The 18,658-nt window shown below is 36.4% G+C and overlaps 1 protein-coding gene across 1 annotated transcript; it reads left to right on the plus strand.

Annotated features, from left to right (window-relative positions):
- Positions 1-6: 6 nt before the first annotated feature.
- Positions 7-16,767, plus strand: LOC142348006 (uncharacterized). Its single transcript, XM_075399171.1, has 7 exons — positions 7-50; positions 2,099-3,847; positions 5,578-5,660; positions 7,528-7,630; positions 8,253-8,497; positions 10,083-10,403; positions 16,747-16,767. The coding sequence occupies exons 2-7, from the start codon at positions 2,146-2,148 to the stop codon at positions 16,765-16,767; spliced, it is 2,475 nt and encodes an 824-aa protein (XP_075255286.1). The 5' UTR covers positions 7-50; positions 2,099-2,145.
- Positions 16,768-18,658: the final 1,891 nt, after the last annotated feature.

The following is an 18,658-nucleotide window of genomic DNA, read 5'->3' on the forward strand; positions in this document are numbered from 1 at the left end:
TGAACAACGATTAAACAGTTGTCATTCTATTTCTCGCAGTCAGATACAAAGTTGGTTCAAACAGATTGTACAAAAATTTTTTTGATACAGTAGATTTTTTGAACAGTAAAACTAAACTCAAGCACAAAAAAATCAGATCTTTTCCTTTTGTGCACCCCACTTTTGTCGGTGCACATTTTATGCAGCTCCAGACAGTTTTACATAAAATTTTTACTATGTAATAGCAAGTGCTATGTAACGGGGGTCGTGGGTGCGTAGCGTACCTTGGGGGGACAAACGTAATACCATTGACAGAGTGTACACCAAAATCGCAGCCTCAGGGGACCATTATTTTGCTTTTGATTTCTCTTTATGATGCTTTCATTGTGGATAGGTTATAATTTTAGTAGAATAAAAAAATATTTGATAGAAAATAAGCAACCCAAAATTTAACGAAGTAAAAGAATCATTCTTTTAATACCACTACTTCTATCACATCAAATGAAGTTTCGACTGCGGTTTTTAAAACTTCAAACACCTACAGTATTAAAGATATTTTCTATTTTTGACCCCCACCCCAAAGCTTAGTGGATATTATTTACACCTCTGAACAGCATTTATTCCATTTTACGTGAGGATTTACTGCGTAATGACAAGTGCTCTTTATCTGGGGGCGCATAATTTACGGGGGGAACAAACAGGAAAGTTTGAATTTTAGATTAATTACAATGTTAACTTACCAGATTCTTCAATGTAAATTGATGACTTTAATCCAATCTTTCCAGGAGAAAATCAGTTTAAGTCTTTAATTTTTTGCGAAACTAAAATAAAATTTACCCTAAGGTAATTGATGAGTTAACACTGCATGTTTTAATGGAAGGAGATATCAGAGGCCTGGATATCAAAAGATTGTGCAAGAAACTTTTTTATGGCCTGTATGAAACCATATATAGTTCTTGGATATAGTTGCCAAGAAAGGTCAACCAGGAGGTGTTCGAGATCTATTTTCGTAGTTTTTTGTTGTCAAGAAACGTTTTAAAAGTGTAGTATTGTTGCTCTACAAAAGATATTTTAGTAGTGGTACTATCCTACTACTAACTTTCACTATAAATTAGAATCCTAAAAATTTGGAAATAGTGTTCCAATACAATCCTACATAATCAAATTTAAATAACTAAATTTTTGAATTACTCAAAATTTATGTAACAGATCGGCTATGCTATTGCATTTTGTTGAGAGCAACTTTGACAAAAAAGCTACGCTGTATTTTTTGTTTCTATTTTATGAGAAAATTGGGCACTTATCTAATTTTGTCTTTTGTCGATCAGCTAATAAGTAGCGGAAGAGACTCTATAAAGTAAATTATAATTTTTAGTTTGAAATTATTAAACATTATTTGGTTTCCAGAAAAGATTCTCTGAGCTCTTTCTTGCTCCATTCAGGTAGTTAACTTATATCAAAACGCAACAAACCTGTAGCAAAAGGAAACAAAAGCCTGAAAATATGCGTCTTGTTCTTTTTTAATGTGAAAAAATCTCTTATGTTGCATCAACGATATTATTGTCTCAAAAACGGAGTACAAAAATGCGAATCAGCGTTCATATCTGATGATTGTCTCCGTTCAACTTATATACGTTATTTTTTAAGATCTCCCAATTAAAAATGTAGAGAAAAAATTGAGGTTTTACCCAAAACAGCACTCCATGAAATTATACAACCCTTATTATGGTAGAATTACCATGATTGAGGCAGGAGGGGGCTATGAGTTATCTGACCACTCAGCTGGGGGGAAATAACAAAATAAACTTTTAAAAAAGCTGCTCCCCTGAAAGTTTTCTAGCCGAAATGTTTTCTGTTAAAACGGGAAATTCAATGCCGATTTTTTGTTAAAATTCAACAGAACAGTGCCAAACGGCAGGATAACTTTGCCAAAAATACTTTTTGCCAAGCCAAAATATTTCTTTTTGTTTTAACATCAGAACTATGGGTTTTTAAAATTGTTGAAAGTTAGTTTGACAAACATTTGAAACGCAGTCATTGACTACTTTTTATACATTTTTAGTAATGTCTCTTTATATCCATGACAGTTGATGTACCAACAATCTGCTTGTATCAACAGCTACACAGAGAACGGCTTGGCTTCAACATCAGCAACAAAAATTAATTATGTTTTTTCAAATGATTATAGTTGTCCTATTTACTGGAATTGCTGCTCTGAATTGGGCAATCTGTCAAACTAAAGTATCTGTCAGCAATCTGAACGAAGACTACGATTTCTGTGACTTATGTTACGTGGAAAATCGCCATTTGTTTTTTACAGAACCTCCAATTGCTACTCTTTTCTCAGACTTATCGTTATCAAAATTGAACTGCTTTTATTGTGGGTACAATGAGTCCACAGTTCTTCCTTATTCCTTGAAAAGTTCAATATTTGATGCCGATTATGACAAATTTCTGCGAGACTCTCCTTTTGATGCAGTATTTGCTTTAGTGGACTATACGAACGCAACGTACGACTACATAATACGGGTTACTGGTGAGCAATTAGATGCAGCAGACAAGGTCACAGTTCCTTGGATTTTCTTACGGACCAACACACAGTGTGCTAACAGCGCCTTCGTCAATAATTTTCTAAATATAGTCAATGACGTTGGTATTGACATCGAAAATGTGAAAATAACAAGTTCCATAATTGATTTTGATAAGCAAGCACCGATAATGTATAACTTAATCAGTGCAGTTGGAATGGAATGTGTTTTGCTGTTAATTTTACTGCTGGTAATACTGATCAAGAAATGTGACCGAAGACACGTTGTTTATTCTGTAGAACAGTTCGTCGATTGTAGTAGAACTAATCGGCGGATAGAATTCGGGGTATACATTGCTCGATTCAATAAACTAGCCGTTTTCTTCAGTATACTGTTCATCATCATCTACTCAATTATGGTAACTACAGCCACTGGTGCAATGCAATATTTCTATTACGTTGGATATGGTGTTAGTAGCGCGACGGCCTTTATGTTTCTAATGGCAAGGGTTCCTATGAAGCTGCAAAATAAGTGTGCCTACTTCAAGAAGAAGTCGTATCAAGTATCCTTCATTGTAATCACCGCCACAATGGGTGCACTGGCCAGCCTCATTATACTGCTCTTCAAAGACGAATCAGCGTTTAGATTTGAAAATAAGTTCTATGACCTGTGTCTCAAGCTTCTCCCTTTTTGGTTTACTGTAAACATTATGGTTGTCGTAGCTTTGCTAGCTCACATCTCGTTCAGAAGTTACGTTGAACTAGCTTTATTTGAAGTCGGTTGTATCGTTATAGATCAGCTCTTCCGGACAATTGCTTTTACTAATAAATTACACGAATACAAACAACCAAAACCTTTTCTTGATTTCTACAATATGTATGGCGACGCCTACTTCCAGATAAACCAAGGATTCACCTACCAAAACTCATCGACAACAATTAGCATCTTCGAGCCACATTCTACACCAAACACTAATCAGCTAATATTTAAATGGCACTGGCATTACACTGGATTTGCCTGCCAGGTGCCCTACACGCGTATCTACCCAATCTGTATGGTTACTACACCTGGATTTGTTCTACTCCATGGTCTTCATTTCAATGCTGAACAATCAGAACACAGATCAAAAATTTTACCAGTGATTGCATTTTTAATAACTATGCTTGGTTCTGTAATTGAGGAATGTATTCGACTTTTCATGAAAGTTCCAATCGGAATCGGTGTAATCAGTTTCTCTCTCTTGTCGCTCTTATTCATTTTGTGGTTCTGTAAAAATAAGGAATTGGGTGACTTTATACACGGTGTTTACATCTATGTCTCGCGCTCGCATGTGTCCTCAGGTACTAATCTAATAACAATTTTGTTTTTCTATCAGATATAGGTAATTCCTATAAAATGAGCAACAAAACTGCAGGAACTAGGAAACAATTTTTTGTGAATTGTTGATTTTTTTATTCAAGGAAATCTATGTCGTTAAATTTGCATTAAACTATGCGAGGGGCCAGAAAAGAAGAGTGGAAATTATAACTTACAAACATTTAAAAATACGACCAGGAATAGCAACAAAAAATGATTAATTGAATATTTTTCTATCAATTGAAATAAAACATTGGTCATTTGTCTGATTTAAACTTTGTTCTAACCAGTGTGCTAACTTACTGGGATGATTCGACAATGTTCTTTTTGATCATGCAAGATTGGATTAGAGAAAAGTAGTTAATTTGAGCATCGGCTAAAAACTTTTTGAATCGCTGTTACCAGAACAGTTACAGAAGATATCTAGTTCTAAAAAATTAGACTTCAAAAGGATAAAAAATCGGTGATAATTAACTGTTCACGTATGCAAATTTACAGAGTTTGTAATTTTTAGAAATTCAATCCAACAGATAAGTTTTCTTTAAATTTTAAGAGGTTCTTAAAAGAATTATTCACGCTGTTAATATTTCATTAAAATTTTCGCATGTCAAAAAATAAATTATCTGCAAAAGTGATCAGATGCAACGAATAAAAACACACTTTTTTATTTGGCCTGAAATTTGTTTGGTTTTTACATAAAAAAACAACATAGTTATTCCTCAAAACCTTTTATCGCCTCAGTCTTTCATAACAGCCCACAATTATCGGTTCCCGGACTTTGGTCGCAGTGGGTTTCAGCGCTGTACAATTGATTTTCAATTGTAACCACTACTGTACCAGACAAATAGCAGTATAAATACTTTTGCCAGTCTGCCCAGAGTCGATTAAGAAACATCCCAGTCTGTTTTTTTTTCTTCGCAGCATCATTTACATTATTGGTTAACACTGCACAGAATGTCTCAGATCAGATTGTACATACGAAGAACTAACAGACTGTACATAGCAAATTTTGAAAATTTCGAATGACTGATATCATGCATGAAATTTTCAACGTGGCGATACCCGGAGCTGCATTCTAGCTTAACTTGTACATACTACACTACAATTAACTGACACATCGACTTCCACCGACTTCCGCCGACCTCTGCCGACTTCCGACATCCGCCAACTTCCACCGACCTCCGCCGACTTCCACCGACTTCCGACCTCCGCCGACTTCCACCGACCTCAGCCGACTTCCACCGACTTCCGACCTCCGCCGACTTCCACCGACTTCCGCCGACTTCCGACCTCCGCCGACTTCCACCAACCTCCGCCGACTTCCGACCTCCGCCGACTTCCACCGACCTCCGCCGACTTCCACCGACTTCCGACCTCCGCCGACTTCCATTGACTTCCGACCTCCACCGACTTCCACCGACCTCCGCCGACTTCCGACCTACGCCGAACTCCACCGACCTCCGCCGTTTCTACCTGATTGACGTGAATGCACCAGTGTATTTTTGTTAACCTTTTTCCAGTGTTTGAATAGTAGACTCAATGGTCTTCATATGTTGTGTATTTCAGATTTGATTGAGACTTGTAATTGAAATTTGTGTTTGTTGAACTGACTTTGATTTGATTGAATTGTGTATCAAGAAGATGGAACAGGTTGTTATTACGGTTGAGTTACACGAGTCGATTGTGAAATGCAGGCAGGAACTTATGTTTGTAGTTGCGGATCCGGAAGAGAAGTCGTGCCATGGAATTCTAACAGTCAGAAAGGTGTTCGATATCGATAACGAACGATTGGATCTTGTACGCAATTTGCGCTAAAGTCGGGCACCTGATGCGAGTACTGTAGTGAATGAACGCAAGGGGAGGCGATTTGAATGCGGGTTTTGTGAGTATGAATCACGTGCGCAGTATATTACTGCAAGGCACGTTGCCCGCGTTCACCAAAAAAGCATTAGGCCTACGAAATGTGATCTTTGCCCATTCAAAACTATCTATTCTGCAAATTTAAAGAGGCATAATCAAAGGGTTCATAATTCTGTTAGATTGAAGTTGAGGTGTGAGTCAAAGTCGTCGGAGTCGAGGTCGTCGGGGTCAATGTCGTTGAGGTCAAAGTCAGGGTCAACAAGCGTAAAGTCATCTACAAAATCATCATCATCTTCAGTTGTTCACTTGAATTAGTTGTTGCATTGCGTTTAGACTTCATTGTTTATAGTTTGACGGATACTTGTTTTTTAATTCTTTGTTTTACTTTAGTTTGTTTACTGGATTACGTGGTTACTTTCGTTTTAATCGCCATTAACCGTTGCTTATTCTAATTGCTCATAAGTCGCGCTCTTAATGATCTTCTCTTATTCTCTTATTCAAATGTTGTTCTAATTTGCTTATCTTTTATCGCATTTGGATCGAGATCGACCATATTTAATAGGGAGGAACTGTTCCATTTAATCATGTTATACACGTTATCAAAATTTAGTGCTCATAACGTACTCCCTCATTCGTGTTAATTATACCATAAGGGGGGATGTTATACACGTGATCAAAATTTAGTGCTCATAACGTACTCCCTCACTCGTGTTAGTTATACCATAAGGGGGGGGGGTGGTTTTGTGGGGGGAAAGGTAGTGGGGGGGGGGTATAACGGGAAACACACCTTAAGCTAACAAAAACAAAGATTAATATAATTTGAATGATAGAATTGGATATTCAAGTTTGAGTAAAAATGAAACAGTTCCAACAGGGTTCAGAAGCAATATTACTGTCGTCAAAAGAAGAAAGTAACAATTTAAACAGCAAACCTAGTCAGTCAATATGCTTTTCACAGCTGTCAGTCAAACTGGAAAGCCCAAGCCTTCTTTTTTCGAAGATTTCGCCCTTGCCGGAGCTGCTGCAATAATCTCAAAGACAGCTGCTGCTCCCATCGAAAGAGTCAAATTGCTTTTACAGAACCAAGATGAGATGATCAAAGCTGGAAGTTATTGATTGTGTCTTATCAAGTTATTGATTGTGTCTTATGTGTCTTATGAAGATTGTGTCAATAATCTTCAATTCTTACGTTTCTTTTACCGATTCAAACTTGCGTTCGCGTTGAGATAGTTTGTATGTGTTTAATCAATAAACTGAATTGAATACACACACGTATTGTGGTACTGACGGCTGGTTAGTGGTAATAACTTACATGATTATAACAACTTCACGATTGAGCCTTGCAGACGTGCGTATTTATAACCGCGTCTGATTTATAACTAGTTTTACTTAACTAAATAGACTTTATTACACCAGCGCAAGAGTTACCAAAGGTGTGCATTTTGCAAGTTTGAGCTGCAAAGTTATAATTTATATCTAATCATTTATTAATTGAACGGAAATTTTTGAACGGCCGCCGCTAAAATTGAACGGAAATTTCCGTTTAATTAATTGATCGACCCGCTAAAAATTTTAAAATTTTTATACCGAATTTACAATATCATTTACCAAATTTACCGAAATATCATCTTTAAAACGTAATAATTCGAATGAAAATTTTGAACCGCTGAAATTGTCGAGTTAAGGAAGTTATTGATTGTGTCTGGAAGTTATTGATTGCGTTATTGGTTGTGTCTGTCTTATGAAGTTATTGAAGTTATTGATTGTGTCTGGAAGTTATTGATTCCGTTATTGATTGTATTAGAAACTTTCCAACGCGATTATGAAGAATGAAGGATTCATGTCCATGATGAAGGGAGCTGGAGCTATCATTTTGAGGGGAGTGGCTGGAGCTGGTGTATTGGCTGGTTTTGATCAATTCAATTAGTCTGGAGAAAATGAGTTGAAAGTCGTTAGCCGGAGCGAGCGATCTCATCGTAGCACAATTATCAATAGAATTAACTGAGCCATAACTATGTACATGAGTGGTGTTAATGAATGGTGCTAATGAGTGGTGTTAATTTTTGTAACTCAATCTGTAACTCAATCTTCCGGAATTTTATTTAATCTTCCGGTAGTCATTCAGTCTTCTACTTCTCCCAACCTCACCAACAATTCTTTGGGGGAAACTATCTGTTTGTTAAATATGGAATCTCTGTCTGCACCGTTTCGAGCTTAGCTAACAACCTGTCGAGTCACTACACGTAATGGCTATCAAGTCTCACCACCAGCCACCGTGGCACCGCCGTTCCAGATCCACGTGCAGTGTTCAGAAACTGCCAGAGACGCTGCCTAATGTCTCTGATGCGATCGTCAGTTACGAAATGAAAATAATGTTGTTCATAGCGGTCAAAAAAAGACTAATTACCTTTAAGCTAATTTTATTTCAGATATTGTCTTGAATCAGCTTGTGCGCTAGAAATACTCAACGCAGTTATTCAAAAATGTCACAAGGGTCAAAAAGAGTACGAATCGTTCAACAAATTCCAGCTACACGAGAAAGTAATAATGCGGCACCAAACGAGTATGTCAGTTCAAGTCCAGCAAATAGTACTTATCAGCCTGCAGTCGTAACAAATGCTGGTAGTTATCAGTTCGAAGGACGAGCAATTTCTAGTAGTTATCATTTTGATGGTGGAGCAACTTCTACGAGTTATCAGTCAGTACATTTATACGAAGAAAATGGCAATGCTCGGGAAGACAAATTAGGCAATGCTCGGGAAGACGCAGCCAATGTTAGTTTTTATTTAATTTTGTTACGTTTTAGTATTTACTAATTTCTATATATATATATATATATATATATATTATATATATATATATATATATATATATATATATATATATATAGAAATTAGTATATATATATATGTGTGTGTGTGTGTGTGTGTGTGTGTGTCTTTATATTTAGATACGGTTCTGATTTGTTGCCATTTGTTGGGTCGTTTTAAAGCTATAAAACAACTGGGCTTGAATTGGTCCATTTTTTGTGAAATATTAACAACCTCTTTATGACAGAACTGTTGCCTCAATAGCCTTTTAACTCCATTATTGTCTGAACCCATTGTTTTAATTTGAAATGAGTTTAGTGAGCATAAATCTTTTATGACCCCCGGGCGCAGACTATTTTCTTCCCAGGCTGAGGTCCCAAACCGAAGACAGATATGCCCAGACCGAAATGAACGCACAAAGTGGGTGTCGTGCGTTCAAAATTACACGGTCTGGAAACACGGATAAACGCACGATAGTCTGGACATGAACGCACGACGGTCTGGTGACCGCACGATGGTCTGGACATGAACGCACGAAAGTCTGGACATGAACGCACGAAAATTTTTTGTGCGTTCATGTTCAGACTTTCGTGCGTTAAAGTCCAGACTTTCGTGCGTTCACCAGGCGGAAAAAAAATTACCTGCTATAGTTTTATAAATAATTTGGTTTTGCAAATAACATTAATTTCCTGATGACGCTTGCTCCACTGTCCGCTGAGTGAAGGCCGAACGTTCATTTTCTTATTAACAGCCGCAAAGCGATTGCTGGGGCTATTATTGGGCTTTTTTATTTCGTCGTCGCGATTTTGTTACGACCATATGACGTCACAACCACTTCAAATTTGCTTTTTGTTCATTAGTTCATGCAATTTCAACTGAAGTGCGTGTGTGACGTCATTTTTTGATCTCAGTGGAGCTAGTTTTTTTGCTCTTTCGCGTGATTAAGTTTTTGGTCACACTTGATTTACCTCACTCGCAAAAATGACTTCCTGACTTTGAAATTGACTGTAACTTACTTTAATTTAGAGATAAGGTCAAATGGGTGTGTGTCACACTAAATGAAGGTTATTTGAGAGCAGCTAATATAGGCAGCAATAACTTATACAGGTTTTCATCAAAATATAACATATCAGCCTTCAATGAAAAGACAATTTTTTTGGTCTGTTTTTTTTTAGACTACAGATCTACAAATTTATTGCGGCTATTTTTATTATCACTATACATTTTTTTTTATTATCACTACCATTATTATTGTAGTTTTGCTATTTTTCTAAATGATTTTTTAGTCGCAAGAAAGTAGACCACAAAGAAGTAATCGGGGACTAAGTGCGAACGATAGAAAACTAGCAGCAGAAGCTTTAGAGATCATCAAGCAGCAACTCCAAAACAAGTTTTGGTTGGTGTACTTCGAAGATCAAAAATGCAGCGTAGTTTGGTCACGATGTGATTCTATTTGCATGGAGATACGAGAGCGTCGCTACATAAAAGTGAGAGTTTCTTTGAATCATAATTTATTTAAATGAATTTTTCTTAATAAACGTTTTTCTAGCGGGATGATTATGTGAACATAAAATGGATCAAAAAGAATCCTAAAACCAAGTCGTATGTGTGGACGGCAATAGTTCTTGCAGTTGGACATGAGAGATTTTGTTATGAGCACATGAGAGACGCGTGCGTTCAAATAAAAGACGCTGAAGGAAATACGAGCTTTCAGCCTCTAATAAACGTGCCGGTAGATCCAGACTTAACTGCTTACGAAAATATTGACCAAATCTTGATCAGTCAAAACGTTGGGCCACAAGGTTCCCGACTGAAGTTGGAATTAGCTCAAAAGAGTGGCAACAAAAACGTCGCTCCCCACGGAGAAGAGGTAACAGATTACTCTTGGTTCTGGGAGTAATATCTCCCAGAGCCAAAAGCCCTTTTATTTTTTTGAAATTTCTGTTTTTTACTCCTCACGTGCGTCATTTTAAGCATGTTTTCGTGTTTCGAAGTCTCCAGGGGAGGATTTTTTTTGTTTTTGGGGGAATTTCGGGATAATTTGCTTTTTTTAAAGCTTTTTTTGCTAAGTGTTTGAGGCAGAAGTGTGAATACGTTGTGCCTGAGCAAAGCATGTTTACATGAAATACTATTCGGTAATAACCAGACATGTGGGCAAGTGTAGCAGTTTTTTTTAACACTTTTATTTCAAAAAAAAATTTTATAATCTGTTAGAAACGAAAGTTTCTAACAGATTACTCTTGGTTCTGGGAGTAATATCTCCCAGAACCAAGAGACCTTTTTTTGAAATTTCTGTTTTTTACTCCTCACGTGCGTCATTTTAGGCATGTTTTCGGGTTTCGAAGTTTCCAGGGGAGGATTTTTTGTTTGTTTTTGGGGGAGTTTTGGGATAATTTGCTTTTTTTAAAGCTTTTTTTGCTAAGTGTTTGAGGCAGAAGTGTGAATACGTTGTGCCTGAGCAATGCATGTTTACATGACATACTATGCGGTAATAACCAGACATGGGGGCAAGTGTAGAAGTTTTTTTAACACATTTATTTCGAAAAAAAATTTTAATATCTGTTAGAAACGAAAGTTTCTAACAGATTACTCTTGGTTCTGGGAGTAATATCTCCCAGAGCCAAGAGCCCTTTTATTTTTTTTGACATTTCTGTTTTTTACTCCTCACGTGCGTCATTTTAGGCATGTTTTCGGGTTTCGAAGTTTCCAGGGGAGGAGTTTTTGTTTGTTTTGGGGGGAATTTCGGGATAATTTGCTTTTTTAAAAGCTTTTTTTGCTAAGTGTTTGAGGCAGAAGTGTGAATACGTTGTGCCTGAGCAATGCATGTTTACATGACATGCTATGCGGTAATAACCAGACATTTGGGCAAGTGTAGAAGTTTTTTTTAACACATTTATTTCGAAAAAAAAATTTAACATCTGTTAGAAACGAAAGTTTCTAACCGATTACTCTTGGTTCTGGGAGTAATATCTCCCAGAACCAAGAGCCCTTTTATTTTTTTTGAAATTTTTGTTTTTTACTCCTCACGTGCGTCATTTTAAGCATGTATTCAGGTTTCGAAGTTTCCAGGGGAGGTTCTTTTGTTTGTTTTTGGGGGAATTTCGGGATAATTTGCTTTTTTGAAAGCTTTTTTTGCTAAGTGTTTGAGGCAGAAGTGTGAATACGTTGTGCCTGAGCAATGCATGTTTACATGACATACTATGCGGTAATAACCAGACATGTGGGCAAGTGTAGAAGTTTTTTTTAACACATTTATTTCGAAAAAAAAATTTTATTATCTGTTAGAAACGAAAGTTTCTAACAGATTACTCTTGGTTCTGGGAGTAATATCTCCCAGAGCCAGATGCCCTTTTATTTTTTTTGACATTTCTGTTTTTTACTCCTCACGTGCGTCATTTTAAGCATGTTTTTGGGTTTCGAAGTTTCCAGGGGAGAATTTTTTGTTTGTTTTTGGGGGAATTTCGGGATAATTTGCTTTTTTTAAAGCTTTTTTTGCTAAGTGTTTGAGGCAGAAGTGTGAATACGTTGTGCCTGAGCAATGCATGTTTACATGACATGCTATGCGGTAATAACCAGACATTTGGGCAAGTGTAGAAGTTTTTTTTAACACATTTATTACGAAAAAAAATTTTAATATCTGTTAGAAACGAAAGTTTCTAACAGATTACTCTTGGTTCTGGGAGTAATATCTCCCAGAGCCAGATGCCCTTTTATTTTTTTGACGTTTCTGTTTTTTACTCCTCACGTGCGTCATTTTAAGCATGTTTTCGGGTTTCGAAGTTTCCAGGGGAGGATTTTTTGTTTGTTTTTGGGGGAATTTCGGGATAATTTGCTTTTTTTTAAAGCTTTTTTTGCTAAGTGTTTGAGGCAGAAGTGTGAATACGTTGTGCCTGAGCAATGCATGTTTACATGACATACTATGCGGTAATAACCAGACATGTGGGCAAGTGTAGAAGTTTTTTTTAACACATTTATTTCGAAAAAAATTTTTAATATCTGTTAGAAACGAAAGTTTCTAACAGATTACTCTTGGTTCTGGGAGTAATATCTCCCAGTGCCAAGAGCCCCATTTTTTTGACATTTCTGTTTTTTACTCCTCAAGTGCGTCATTTTTGGCATGTTTTCGGGTTTCGAAGTTTCCAGGGGAGGATTTTTTGTTTGTTTTTGGGGGAATTTCGGGATAATTTGCTTTTAAAGCTTTTTTTGCCAAGTGTTTGAGGCAGAAGTGTGAATACGTTGTGCCTGAGCAATGCATGTTTACATGACATACTCTGCGGTAATAACCAGACATGTGGGCAAGTGTAAAAGTTATTTTTAAGACATTTATTTCGAAAAAAAATTTTAATATCTGTTAGAAACGAAAGTTTCTAACAGATTACTCTTGGTTCTGGGAGTAATATCTCCCGGAGCCCAAAGCCCTTTTATTTTTTTTGACATTTCTGTTTTTTACTCCTCACATGCGTCATTTTAAGCATGTTTTCGGGTTTCGAAGTTTCCAGGGGAGGATTTTTTGTTTGTTTTTGGGGGAATTTCGGGAAAATTTGCTTTTTTTAAAGCTTTTTTTTGCTAAGTGTTTGAGGCAGAAGTGTGAAAACGTTGTGGCTGAGCAATGCCTGTTTACATGACATACTATGCGGTAATAACCAGACATGTGGGCAAGTGTAGAAGTTTTTTTTAACACATTTATTTCGAAAAAAAATTTTAATATCTGTTAGAAACGAAAGTTTCTAACAGATTACTCTTGGTTCTGTAAGTAATATCTCCCAGAGCCAAGAGCCCTTTTATTTTTTTTGACATTTCTGTTTTTTACTCCTCACGTGCGTCATTTTAAGCATGTTTTCGGTTTTCGAAATTTCCAGGGGAGGAGTTTTTGTTTGTTTTTTTGGGAATTTTGGGATAATTTGCTTTTTTTAAAGCTTTTTTTTGCTAAGTGTTTGAGGCAGAAGTGTGAATACGTTGTGCCTGAGCAATGCATGTTTACATGACATACTATGCGGTAATAACCAGACATGTGGGCAAGTGTAGAAGTTTTTTTTAACACATTTATTTCAAAAAAAAATTTTAATATCTGTTAGAAACGAAAGTTTCTAACAGATTACTCTTGATTCTGGGAGTAATATCTCCCAGAGCCCAAAGCCCTTTTATTTTTTTTTTGACATTTCTGTTTTTTACTCCTCACGTGCGTCATTTTAAGCATGTTTTCGGGTTTCGAAGTTTCCAGGGGAGGATTTTTTGTTTGTTTTTGGGGGAATTTCGGGATAATTTGCTTTTTTTAAAGCTTTTTTTTGCTAAGTGTTTGAGGCAGTAGTGTGAATACGTTGTGTCTGAGCAATGCATGTTTACATGACATATTATGCGGTAATAACCAGACATGTGGGCAAGTGTAGAAGTTTTTTTTAACACATTTATTTCGAAAAAAAATTTTAATATCTGTTAGAAACGAAAGTTTCTTACAGATTACTCTTGGTTCTGGGAGTAATATCTCCCAGAGCCAAGAGCCCTTTTATTTTTTTTTGACATTTCTGTTTTTTACTCCTCACGTGCGTCATTTTAAGCAGGTTTTCGGGTTTCAAAGTTTCCAGGGGAGGAGTTTTTGTTTGTTTTTGGGGGAATTTCGGGATTATTTGCTTTTTTTAAAGCTTTTTTTGCTAAGTGTTTGAGGCAGAAGTGTGAATACGTTGTGCCTGAGCAATGCATGTTTACATGACATGCTATGCGGTAATAACCAGACATGTGAGCAAGTGTAGAAGTTTTTTTAACACATTTATTTCGAAAAAAAAATTTAACATCTGTTAGAAACGAAAGTTTCTAACAGATTACTCTTGGTTCTGGGATTAATATCTCCCAGAACCAAGAGCCCTTTTATTTTTTTTTTGAAATTTCTGTTTTTTACTCCTCATGTGCGTCATTTTAAGCATGTATTCAGGTTTCGAAGTTTCCTGGAGAGGTTCTTTTGTTTGTTTTTGGGGGAATTTCGGGATAATTTGCTTTTTTAAAGACTTTTTTGCTAAGTGTTTGAGGCAGCAGTGTGAATACGTTGTGCCTGAGCAATGCATGTTTACATGACATACTATGCGGTAATAACCAGACATGTGGGCAAGTGTAGAAGTTTTTTTTAACACATTTATTTCGAAAAAAAAATTTTAATATCTGTTAGAAACGAAATCTTCTAACAGATTACTCTTGGTTCTGGGAGTAAAATCTCCCAGAGCCAGATGCCCTTTTATTTTTTTTTTGACGCTTCTGTTTTCTACTCCTCACGTGCGTCATTTTAAGCATGTTTTCGGGTTTCGAAATTTCCAGGGGTGGATTTTTTGTTTGTTTTTGGGGGAATTTCGGGATAATTTGCTTTTTTTAAAGCTTTTTTTGCTAAGTGTTTGAGGCAGAAGTGTGAATACGTTGTGCCTGAGCAATGCATGTTTACATGACATGCTATGCGGTAATAACCAGACATGTGGACAAGTGTAGAAGTTTTTTTAACACATTTATTTCGAAAAAAAATTTTAATATCTGTTAGAAACGAAATCTTCTAACAGATTACTCTTGGTTCTGGGAGTATTATCTCCCAGAGCCAGATGCCATTTTATTTTGTTTTTGACGTTTCTGTTTTTTACTCCTCACGTGCGTCATTTTAAGCATGTATTCAGGTTTCGAAGTTTCCAGGAGAGGTTCTTTTGTTTGTTTTTGGGGGAATTTCGGGATAATTTGCTTTTTTAAAGCCTTTTTTGCTAAGTGTTTGAGGCAGCAGTGTGAATACGTTGTGCCTGAGCAATGCATGTTTACATGACATACTATGCGGTAATAACCAGACATGTGGGCAAGTGTAGAAGTTTTTTTTAACACATTTATTTCGAAAAAAAATTTTAATATCTGTTAGAAACGAAATCTTCTAACAGATTACTCTTGGTTCTGGGAGTAAAATCTCCCAGAGCCAGATGCCCTTTTATTTTTTTTGACGTTTCTGTTTTTTACTCCTCACGTGCGTCATTTTAAGCATGTTTTCGGGTTTCGAAGTTTCCAGGGGAGGATTTTTTGTTTGTTTTTGGGGGAATTTCGGGATAATTTGCTTTTTTTAAAGCTTTTTTTGCTAAGTGTTTGAGGCAGAAGTGTGAATACGTTGTACCTGAGCAATGCATGTTTACATGACATGCTATGCGGTAATAACCAGACATGTGGGCAAGTGTAGAAGTTTTTTTAACACATTTCTTTCGAAAAAAAATTTTAATATCTGTTAGAAACGAAATCTTCTAACAGATTACTCTTGGTTCTGGGAGTAATATCTCCCAGAGCCAGATGCCCTTTTATTTTGTTTTTGACGTTTCTGTTTTTTACTCCTCACGTGCGTCATTTTAAGCACGTTTTCGGGTTTCGAAGTTTCCAGGGGAGGATTTTTTGTTTGTTTTTGGGGGAATTTCGGGATAATTTGCTTTTTTTAAGCTTTTTTTTGCTAAGTGTTTGAGGCAGAAGTGTGAATACGTTGTGCCTGAGCAATGCATGTTTACATGACATGCTATGCGGTAAAAACCAGACATGTGGGCAAGTGTAGAAGTTTTTTTAACACATTCATTTCGAAAAAAAATTTAATATCTGTTAGAAACGAAAGTTTCTAACAGATTACTCTTGGTTCTGGGAGTAATATCTCCCAGAGCCAAGAGCCCTTTTATTTTTTTTGACATTTCTGTTTTTTACTCCTCACGTGCGTCATTTTAAGCATGTTTTCGGGTTTCGAAGTTTCCAGGGGAGGATTTTTTGTTTGTTTTTGGGGGAATTTCGGGATAATTTGCTTTTCTTAAAGGTTTTTTTGCTAATTGTTTGAGGCAGAAGTGTGAACACGTTGTGCCTGAGCAATGCATGTTTACATGACATACTATGCGGTAATGACCAGACATGTGGGCAAGTGTAGAAGTTTTTTTATCACAATTATTTCGAAAAAAAATTAATATCTGTTAGAAACGAAAGTTTCTAACAGATTACTCTTGGTTCTGGGAGTAATATCTCCCAGAGTCAAGAGCCCTTTTATTTTTTTTGACATTTCTGTTTTTTACCCCTCACGTGCGTCATTTTAAGCATGTTTTCGGGTTTCGAAGTTTCCAGGGGAGGATTTTTTGTTTGTTTTTGGGGGAATTTGGGATAATTTGCTTTTTTAAAGCTTTTTTGCTAAGTGTTTGATGCAGAAGTGTGAATGTGTTGTACCTGAGCAATGCATGTTTCAGTGTCATACTATGCAGGAATAGCCAGCCGTGTTCAGAAGGTTTTTTTGCAGTTTTACTTGAAAAAAATTTTGAATATCTGTTAGAAACGAACGTTTCTAACAGATTACTCTTGGTTCTGGGAGTAATATCTCCCAGAGCCAAGAGCCCTTTTTTTGACATTTCTGTTTTTTAATCCTCACGTGCGTCATTTTAGGCATGTTTTCGGGTTTCGAAGTTTCCAGGGGAGGATTTTGTTTTTGTTTTTGGGGGAATTTCGGGATAATTTGCATTTTTTAAAGCTTTTTTTGCTAAGTGTTTGAGGCAGAAGTGTGAATACGTTGTGCCTGAGCAAAGCATGTTTACATGACATACTATGCGGTAATAACCAGACATGTGGGCAAGTTTAGAAGTTTTTTTAACACATTTATTTCGAAAAAATTTTTTAATATCTGTTAGAAACGAAAGTTTCTAACAGATTACTCTTGGTTCTGGGAGTAATATCTCCCAGAGCCAAGAGCCCTTTTTTTGACATTTCTGTTTTTTAATCCTCACGTGCGTCATTTTAGGCATGTTTTCGGGTTTCGAAGTTTCCAGGGGAGGATTTTGTTTTTGTTTTTTGTGGGAATTTCGGGATAATTTGCAATTTTTAAAGCTTTTTTTGCTAAGTGTTTGAGGCAGAAGTGTGAATACGTTGTGCCTGAGCAAAGCATGTTTACATGACATACTATGCGGTAATAACCAGACATGTGGGCAAGTTTAGAAGTTTTTTTAACACATTCATTTCGAAAAAAAATTTAATATCTGTTAGAAACGAAAGTTTCTAACAGATTACTCTTGGTTCTGGGAGTAATATCTCCCAGAGCCAAGAGCCCTTTTATTTTTTTTGACATTTCTGTTTTTAACTCCTCACGTGCGTCATTTTAAGCATGTTTTCGGGTTTCGAAGTTTCCAGGGGAGGATTTTTTGTTTGTTTTTGGGGGAATTTCGGGATAATTTGCTTTTCTTAAAGGTTTTTTTGCTAATTGTTTGAGGCAGAAGTGTGAACACGTTGTGCCTGAGCAATGCATGTTTACATGACATACTATGCGGTAATGACCAGACATGTGGGCAAGTGTAGAAGTTTTTTTATCACAATTATTTCGAAAAAAAAATAATATCTGTTAGAAACGAAAGTTTCTAACAGATTACTCTTGGTTCTGGGAGTAATATCTCCCAGAGTCAAGAGCCCTTTTATTTTTTTTGACATTTCTGTTTTTTACCCCTCACGTGCGTCATTTTAAGCATGTTTTCGGGTTTCGAAGTTTCCAGGGGAGGATTTTTTGTTTGTTTTTGGGGGAATTTGGGATAATTTGCTTTTTTAAAGCTTTTTTGCTAAGTGTTTGATGCAGAAGTGTGAATGTGTTGTACCTGAGCAATGCATGTTTCAGTGTCATACTATGCAGGAATAGCCAGCCGTGTTCAGAAGGTTTTTTTGCAGTTTTACTTGAAAAAAATTTTGAATATCTGTTAGAAACGAACGTTTCTAACAGATTACTCTTGGTTCTGGGAGTAATATCTCCCAGAGCCAAGAGCCCTTTTTTTGACATTTCTGTTTTTTAATCCTCACGTGCGTCATTTTAGGCATGTTTTCGGGTTTCGAAGTTTCCAGGGGAGGATTTTGTTTTTGTTTTTGGGGGAATTTCGGGATAATTTGCATTTTTTAAAGCTTTTTTTGCTAAGTGTTTGAGGCAGAAGTGTGAATACGTTGTGCCTGAGCAAAGCATGTTTACATGACATACTATGCGGTAATAACCAGACATGTGGGCAAGTTTAGAAGTTTTTTTAACACATTTATTTCGCAAAAATTTTTTAATATCTGTTAGAAACGAAAGTTTCTAACAGATTACTCTTGGTTCTGGGAGTAATATCTCCCAGAGCCAAGAGTCCTTTTATT

Source organism: Convolutriloba macropyga, chromosome 10, assembly GCF_964194025.1.
Source record: "Convolutriloba macropyga chromosome 10, txConMacr16.3, whole genome shotgun sequence".
NCBI classification, from domain to species: Eukaryota; Metazoa; Xenacoelomorpha; order Acoela; family Convolutidae; genus Convolutriloba; species Convolutriloba macropyga.

Coding starts and splice junctions, on each gene's coding strand:
- LOC142348006 (XM_075399171.1), top strand. CDS start 2,146: ATGTTTTTTCAAATGATTATAGTTGTCCTATTTACTGGAATTGCTGCT. Junction 7,631..8,252: donor TGGAGCTGGTGTATTGGCTG/GTTTTGATCAAT, acceptor AACAAATTCCAG/CTACACGAGAAAGTAATAAT. Junction 8,498..10,082: donor CTCGGGAAGACGCAGCCAAT/GTTAGTTTTTAT, acceptor ACGTTTTTCTAG/CGGGATGATTATGTGAACAT.